The sequence below is a fragment of the Priapulus caudatus genome, unplaced genomic scaffold, assembly GCF_000485595.1.
Source record: "Priapulus caudatus unplaced genomic scaffold, Priapulus_caudatus-5.0.1 Scaffold854, whole genome shotgun sequence".
Classification (NCBI taxonomy): Eukaryota; Metazoa; Priapulida; class Priapulimorpha; order Priapulimorphida; family Priapulidae; genus Priapulus; species Priapulus caudatus.
In genome coordinates, this window is record NW_014577915.1 from 39,204 (window position 1) to 47,931 (window position 8,728).

General features: G+C 43.9%; 2 protein-coding genes across 3 annotated transcripts in view; one reads left to right on the forward strand and one right to left on the reverse strand.

Moving 5' to 3' along the window:
• LOC106814009 (pre-mRNA 3' end processing protein WDR33-like) overlaps nt 1-5,932 on the forward strand; it is a 6,564-nt gene extending 632 nt beyond the window's left edge. For both annotated transcript variants that reach the window (XM_014818263.1, XM_014818264.1), the window contains exon 2: nt 2,532-5,932. In XM_014818263.1, the coding sequence (XP_014673749.1) occupies nt 2,560-4,953 (2,394 nt within the window). In that variant the 5' untranslated portion in view covers nt 2,532-2,559 and the 3' untranslated portion in view covers nt 4,954-5,932. The remainder of the gene's footprint in view (nt 1-2,531) is intronic.
• Nucleotides 5,933-6,208: 276 nt separating this feature from the next.
• Nucleotides 6,209-8,728, reverse strand: part of LOC106814013 (CDK-activating kinase assembly factor MAT1-like) — an 18,236-nt gene continuing 15,716 nt past the window's right edge. The window contains exons 8-9 of the mRNA XM_014818269.1: nt 7,890-8,011; nt 6,209-6,933 (exon numbers count right to left, since the gene is read on the reverse strand). Of these exons, the coding sequence (XP_014673755.1) occupies nt 6,768-6,933; nt 7,890-8,011 (288 nt within the window). The 3' untranslated portion in view covers nt 6,209-6,767. The remainder of the gene's footprint in view (nt 6,934-7,889; nt 8,012-8,728) is intronic.

Below are 8,728 nucleotides of genomic sequence, written 5' to 3' on the forward strand. Positions count from 1 at the left end.
AGAAGTTTCAAGTTTCCACCTTTGTGGGATTTATAATTATTAACACCACTAAATAGACTAGCGGGAAGTAGGTAATCTTCAATATGGATGTGTCAGTGATCCTTATTAATTAGAGATTTTGAAAACAGCTTATTTAAGGCCAGAATCGACCGATTCATGAAATCGCAAAATATGGCGTCATTACGCCGTTACACGCATTCACCCAATCACCCACAATCACCAAATCACCAATCACCCAAATCACCAAAAATCCACCCAAATCACAAATCCACCCCAAATCACCAAAATCACTAAAATTTTACTCGAACTTCTTCACTCAATGTTAACCAAATTGATAGCAAATCCACTGAAATTCACCCAAATACTCTGCACTTGCACAATTACGCTGAATTCAATGGATTTCGCGTTATGCGCTTAGGGTTAGGCGTTAGGGTTAGGGTTAGCGCGTTAGGGGTTAGGGTTAAACTGATTCCACTGAATTCAGGTTAATTTCAGTGGATTTGGCCATCATTTTGGTAATTGATAGCTTCGAGTAATTTCAGTGGATTGCGGAGTGCGATTTGGTGGATTTGGCGGGCTGGATTGGGTAGGATTTGGGCGGTGGACTTTGGGCGGTGGATTATTTGGGGGAGGATTGAGTGATTTGGGGCCGTGGATTTGGTTGGATTTGGATGGCATTTGGGGTGGATTTGGCGCTGAATCGTGTAACCCGTCATATACTTTACTATTAGGCTAGGCCTAAAACAACCCATTATCCTTAACTAACTACAACTAACTAGCTGATCCATTTATAAGATTTGAAACTTCACTTAGTCTATAGACTATACTAATATCTATACTCTTATAGTACGAGAGTTGTGCGCTTTACTTCTGTGTGGGCGGTAAACCCGCTGAACGGTGATTGCTGTTCTGTTGTTACTAGTCGACTAGGTATGCTGATCGCTCGCGCCATATTGTAACTAGATTTCAGCAACCTATTTTCAGTTAAGTCAATGTAGTAGCTACTTCAGAAACTGTACTTTTAATATTATTATCATATTATGAAAACAACTTTGTGGTCTTAGAGAGAAGCGCCATCAACCGTTTATGTTATTATATTCAGAATTTTTTACCGTAAACCGTTTTTGAGATAGAACGTGCCTAAAAACCCAACAAAACGTAAACGGCGGCTAGGCAGCGATCCTGGCATGAAGCGCGCAACCGGCACCGAAATTTTTCGAACGCGCCCAACTTTGAGGGGCCTCTTGCGGGCAGCCATAAGAACTCATTAATATCACTTGTTATTTGATTAATAATGTAGACCATACCCTACTGTTTATCTGTAAGGATGTCTACGACCTGCTGCTGTTTCTTTTCTGCTTTAAATAGTTAGCATCATTGTGAAAATTGTATTTTTTAAGAAATCAACGCCTTCAAAGATCAACTTCTCCCGACATCGTCTTGAAAAAGAAACACCCACCATTACAATGCCTTCTAATTCGTTAGATCTATTTAGATACGTCATCACAACAATTTTGGAAAAACAGTTCTTATATGCCCCCAAAATCATTTTGTAAACCATATCGCCTGTGGGCATCTTACAGCTTAGTGTGATCATAAGGCGTAAGCCGTTTTGCTGACTTGGCTGAATCGGACATAGGCGCCACTGTCACTCGTTTCTTCCAGTGTTGCTAATATGACTGCGTACCTGTTCACGCATCTGACGCGTTAGCTGTGCGTGTGGAAACTATCGACGGGCGCTACCAGTCTACGCTGTAACTGCGCCCACTGAAAGCCGCATGATGCCAGCCTAAGTCAATGTTAGACGTGTGTAGCAAGTCGCATATATTTATTATTCTTTTAGGTGTTCCTTGCAATTTTAATCACACATTATACAGCAAGATAGAACCCTTATATAGTTTGATATTTAGTCTGGTAATGCCAACGTGAGCTTTGTTGAACGAAAACATGACTGATATTGAAGGCCGTTTCAAAATGCTAAACAAAACTGAAAACTAGGTGAGTTAAAAGTCTCTAGACCTTGACTGACTCTTACTGATTAGTTTTAATAACTAATTATTATCTATCAATTCCATTATAGATGCCTCCCGTGCAGAATTAAATGGAAAAGAACACTACAATTAACTGCCTTTGGTTTTTTAGCATGCCTCTTTCCATTAACGTGTGTCTCAAAACTGCTATAGTACGAACTTGTTTACGACAATACTCTTTTTGTATTTTACTCCCGTTCTTTGGTTTCTGCATTATAATTATATTTCATACAATTTCATGCTAATTGCTCTACATATATTACATACTGCTTGCTTACTATGCACGTATAGTATGCCTGTATTTTTCTGCAGCTATAGATCTCCCTCGCGCGGATAGTCACATACCTACTATGAGCAGAAGTGAGGTATCAATAAATTTATGCCCAGCTACTGGTAGATTCTTCACAGTTGCTCTTGTAATCATATAGAATGATTGCGATCTAATAATCAACTATTTAATTAATCATTTGATCTTTGCTCTCTCTCTCTGTCTACATCTAGGTAACTGCCCAGCAGCATATCCAGCAAGATGGATGCTAATCGGCCGACATTTTCTATGCCATCGCGGTTTAACTACAACCCACGGTTCAACCCAAATTATCCACGAGGGCGAGGTCGCGGCCACAACTATGGATTTCAGTTTAGGCCGTCCCTGAGCCAATCACTGGATCCAAGTGGAAACTTAATGAACCCAAATTACGATGGCAAGCGGATGCGCAAGACCATTCACAGACGGACAATTGATTATAACAGCCATGGGGTAACCTATCTAGAGAATAGAGTGTGGCAACGCGACTGTCGTGATCAACGTGCCATCCAACCAGATGCGCTCTACACGAGCAGTATAATGCCGGCAGCTGCCTACGTCAAAAACCCAGTGGTTTCCGTAGCAACAAAGTGCATTCGAACTTCTATGAATAAATTACCGTGCCCGATATTCTGTGTGTGTTGGACGCCAGAGGGAAGACGACTCATCACCGGAGCATCGAGTGGTGAGTTTACATTGTGGAACGGGTTGACATTCAATTTTGAGACAATTTTGCAAGCCCACGACGCTGCTTGTCGTACGATGGTGTGGTCTCATAATGACCAGTGGATGATAACAGGAGATCACTCCGGTTTCGTTAAGTACTGGCAGACGAACATGAATAACGTAAAGATGTTTCAAGCGCACAAGGAGTCCGTGCGGTCCCTGAGCTTCTGTCCGACTGACAACAAGTTCGCCTCATCGTCAGATGATGGAACGGTTAGAGTGTGGGACTTTCTTCGCTGCCACGAGGAGAAGATCCTCCGGGGTCATGGAGCTGACGTCAAGTTTGTGGATTGGCACCCGCAGAAAGCTCTGCTCGCATCCGGCAGCAAAGACACCCAGCAGCCCGTGAAGTTGTGGGATCCGAAAACCGGGCAAAGCCTCGCGACTCTGCACATACACAAGGGCACTGTGATGTCTGTGCGATGGAATCAGAATGGCAACTGGCTGCTGTCCGCATCGCGCGACCACCTTGTCAAAGTGTTTGACATCCGTGCAATGAAGGAGCTGCAAACATTCCGCGGCCACAAGAAGGAAGCCTGCAGCTTAGCCTGGCACCCAGTGCACGAGTCTCTTTTCGCAAGTGGTGGATCTGTCGGGGACATTGTTTACTGGCAGGTTGGTCAGGAGAAGGAAGTTGCATCCGTTGAATTGGCTCACGAGAATATGGTGTGGACGATGGCTTGGCACCCTCTAGGACATATCCTTGCAACTGGGTCTAACGACCACACAACCAAGTTTTGGGCGCGACCGAGGCCAGGAGAGAAACTCAAGGATAAAGCTAGTAATGATGTTTCAGTTGGAGATGTGAGTCTAGATGACTCCATCACAATAGCAGACGGAGAAGAGGTTGCCCCAGTGATTCCAGGAATGGGACTGGAACATGGAATTCCAGAACATTTAAGGCCCAAGGAAAAGTCAGCGGAATCTCTCATTCCAGGTCTCGAGTGGGCTGACTTTCCACGACCTGTCCACATTAAGAAGACGCCATATGCGAAGCCAATACCAAAGCAATTTGAAGAAGCCTGGCAGTCAGCAACCACCAGCTTGCCGGTTCCTGACGATTCTGGAAAGTCTAAGCCGAAACAGAACTCTCACGGGGCTCAAAACAACGTGGAGAACAACACGAGCACTGAGAAGCCAACGTCCGACAAGCCCAACTTAGATAATTCCACCAGCAACAGGAACAATAGTTTTTCGGGCGACCTAGCTAACGCAGGTGACAGGGAACCAGCTGTCCAACAGGGAGGGCCTATAGGTGATGCCCCTTGGCGAGGCCAGCGACCACTGGGTGCAGGCGGCACCCCTGCCGTGAGGCCGAGCTTGCTTGGGCCCGCTCCGCAGATGCCTCAGCCTAATAACTTTCAAGACGGTCCGCCGGCGGGGCGAGGAATGACCGGACCAAGGATGCGAGGTAGAGGACAATTCGGCGGGGGCGACTTCGGGAGAGGCCGAGGTCTGCTGCCGGCCGGAAGAGCATCCATACTCGGCCGTCCGCCGAGCGGCAACTACCATCCACAGGAGAACTACGAGATGGACTCGCAGCAGCAGAACCAGGGTCCGGATCACGGCCAGGAGTACTGCGGACCGGGACAGTTCCCTGGGGAACACGACGGGGCATTCGGGAGTCAGCCGGCGCGAGGGCGCGGCGGCATGGAGATGCACAAGCGGCCGTGGGACGACGGGCCCGGTGCGCCGAGTCCCGTCACGCGAATGCCGAGTCGAGGCGGCATGCGAGGAGGCATGGCGCCCCCTGGCGGCCGCGGGATGATGCCGATGCACAACGCTCAGGGCGTGCACGGCATGATGGGCATGCGACCGCATGGAATGCGCGGTCCGCCCCCAATGCGAATGCAGATGATGCGAGGATCCCGGGGTCGAAGCATGAGATGATGACGTCGGCGGGGGGCGTGATAGAGTGGGCGTGTACAGTAGACGCATGTACGGTGACCCGAGCACATGTCCGACAGGGTTTGCTGCACGCGCAGAACTCGTCAGGCACGTATTTGTGTTCAAGTTGAGCGCGAACTGTTCACAGAAGCAGAATTTGTATTGCACATTACCGACAGCACCCACATGTTTTCTGTATACTGAACGATGATCACTATATTTTTTAGGACAGTGTGATGCGCGAGTTGTCCGTAATTGTACACACTGTGTTATTTGGGAATTGTCTACGAATGAAACAGCAATGTGAATATTCATGATTATATTTCAAAAAGGCATGGTACCAAACAGCAAGTAGGTAATTAAGCAATCCTCTGTAATGTTTTCTGTTCTTCGTATCTAGAAGAAATAAAATGTACTTGGTACTTGTGTCATTGTCAAAGTAAATGGCATAGTGTGTGATGTGTACATCACTTGGTGAAATAGTGATGTTCAATGTTAGTACGTGACGAGCAGATTGATGTTCATAACATGCAGATGTAGTAAGAGAGAGAATATGTACACAATACACTTACACTGGTCTCGCGTAACTCAAGTGAGTGGCGATGGTTGAAGGCTTTTCATCAGCCGTTAGTACCTTCAAAGTTTATAAATCAAGACATTGTAGCGGTGGCTTCATAGAAGCTTGGCACTCTACTTGTAGAAGTGTCTGTTCCTATCTCTCTTTGTTGTAAAAATTATACATTTATGGTAGAGTGAGAGCATAATAAAATTGACATTGTATGATCATGAGAAAGTGTAAAGCATGTTTCACCCACTATTTTTTCTCTATTATAAGAAAGTGGTTTAAGGATTAATCGTATTTTTCTAAAATATATGATTGGCTAATCACGTAAGTTTCTTGTGTGCTGCTGCGTGGTGTCTTGTATTTCCTTTCCCCTGATTTTTTTCTACAAATAAACGACAGCTGTTGCTTTAAACAGTAGCTTGTTCTACAGGTGTAGCAATGCGGCATGCAAATGTATCAAGTAAACGCGTATATATTTTGTAGGTCTTGGTTTTTCCAAAAATTTACGCCTGCTAGAGTAGAATTATTTGTGAATTACTGACATCGTGTCAATGAATAAGATGAATTTCATGTAAATAAACACCAATTCCCATTGTCATTTAGGCATTATGGCAACACATTAACTTAATACACAAGTACAAATCATTTTCAGCATTTATAAGAAAACTCTTACACAGACTAAATAACAGTCACTTCCATGCAAAATTCAAAATAATTTATTTTGTAAACTTATTTACAATATTTACAAACCCTACACGTGTTATTGTTTTTTCTGCACTATAGTTCTAGCCATATGAATAAAACAAAAATTTATGAGAAATTGGAGGTACACAACATAGTAATGACCTGTTGAAAATATCAAAACGGAACTAATAAATTGCATTTTTATGGCAAGTTGAATTTCATTGAAGGCTACCTAATCAAGTTTCAGGTGCTGGCTAGACTGGCTTATAAGCCAGTGCCATTAGATTGATGCACATGAATGCCAAAAATCAACTGCATGGTTGTTTATGCTTCCATGCTTCACTCCTGCTTATTCATTAGTCAGGGGAGCCATGGAATGCACATTGCGATCAAAAATATGTGACATTCGTACTATTTCACATACACACTTGCATCGGTTATTTATAGGCGTAGCCACAGGAAGGAAAACTAGGTGATGGAAATGTATGTATATAGATTTGGAATTTTATTTTCTAGAATTGGCGAGAATTCGGGTCGTGGCAGATCAATGCCTAGCCACCAGCAGCAATCACGCCACGTCGTTGTAGCTCTCTTCTTGTTCGAGTGACGTGTGAGGCTCAGGAGTGAAGAACAAACCCTGCATCGCATCCTGCAATGCACGCACGCACGCAAGCTTAAACGTGTAGCCTCCTGCCCTCTCTTTATCTTCTTCGCTCCGCACATGGTTCATATACCTACAACAGCAATAAAATCACGTGCAAGTGGATCCGCTTGCCATGCGTCGTGACCGGTCCTTCTGTTTATTGCTGTTTGTTTTGGGTACTGGCATTAACAAGCAGCTGACTATTTTTCAAACGCTTGGCTCCACAGGGCTTGAAACTAACCTAAAATGTTCACTAGCCAACAGGGCTAGTGACCTGTAAAATCTACTAGCCCTTAAAAATATCTCCCAGCCCGTACTTTTCTGAAGTGCCGCGCTGAAGCGCAAATTTTATATTACTTATTACTAGTTCGGTCGGGTTAGTAGTTGCTGAAAAAGTACTAGTAATATGTTATCTGGTAGGCATTCTCACTCGCCAACAGGGCTGGTCAGCCCAGACATTCTACTAGCCCTTACTGATTTCTACTAGCCTCGGGTGAGCGGGCAAGCGTTAGTTTCAAGCCCTGCTCCAATCATAGAGCATAGGTCCTCAGCAACTGCTTTGATTTGGAGTCCATAACAATTACGCAGTGTCTAGCAAACGTACTCGCTGAGTGAGGTTGCTCTTTGATGTTAACCTTATGCTGGTGATAGAAGCCCATTTCTACAGCTGATGTTGATTCGTTGAATGAATCAAATAAGGATAAATTGCCTTGCTCAAATGCATAAAATGTATGACTATGCTGGGACTAGAACACCAGACCTTTCCGCTCTAAGTCAGGTGTGCCTTAGCAATGGCGTGATCTATACACGTGCAACCAATGGACACTGGGAATTAGTGAACATTTGTTTCTGCTGCCATTGATTACTCTTTCTGATCAATCCATTTTCAATATAGAGAAACAATTTTTTAACTATTATCTGCAATAGTATATGTTACGTAAATATAGTGTGGTACTATGGATAACAGTTATTAGCCATAATAATTATAGATATATCAGATTTAGATGAATGTTAACTTTAAAAATAAATCAGATAAAACTGTCTCACCCAGCCGTGACGATATCTTCTTCGTTAGGAGCAGGTGGGCCGAGTGTAGTGAGCAATAGCTCTGTGTGGTGATATACCTCTCCCTCGTCTTTCTTTGGTATTGGTAGGAAACCGCTTGTAACCTTTACAAGAAAAACAGGCAATGTGCACTATAATGAATTGTACAATGACATACAGTATATGCCCATGTAAAAGTTGTGCTATAGTTTCTGGCCTGAAACCGTGTTGTTTTTCCTATATAATAACCCAAGTAAAAGTCTATGCAAGTTCTTCAGAAATTGTAGCCTGATCAGTTCAAAACCAGAACATAATCCTGTCTGATCTTGATGTATTTCCTGTTGACCAATGACCATGAACTAAATTCTTATAGACTAATTATTGTACAAGAGCTGTTTTGATTTGATATTTCCCACCTATATAAGTCAAGGGCAAAGCAGATAGCAGAACCCGAGACTGAAATATACTTGTAACCAAATCAAGTATGTCTTCCAACCCTTCAAATGTATTATCTCTGTAAAATTCTAGGGATAAAATTTGGGCCTAACAAGTGCAGCAGAGCGACAGCGCTCAACTGACGTGTACTGTAGCCGGGTATTCTTCTGATAAACTCACTGGCAACCGAATCAAGTGCGCCCTCCCGCCACCGGGTTCGCGTTCAGAGCATATATCTAGGATACTACTAATACAGATCTAAAATCTATGATAGCTAGGCTTTGCTATACCGGTAGTACAGTAATAAAGATATAGCTGTGTAACTTTAATGACTTCTCTATGACTTCGAAATGTTATCATGGATATGCGTCGAGCGCAAGCGTAGTGGTGGTGGTGGGGGGAGGGGG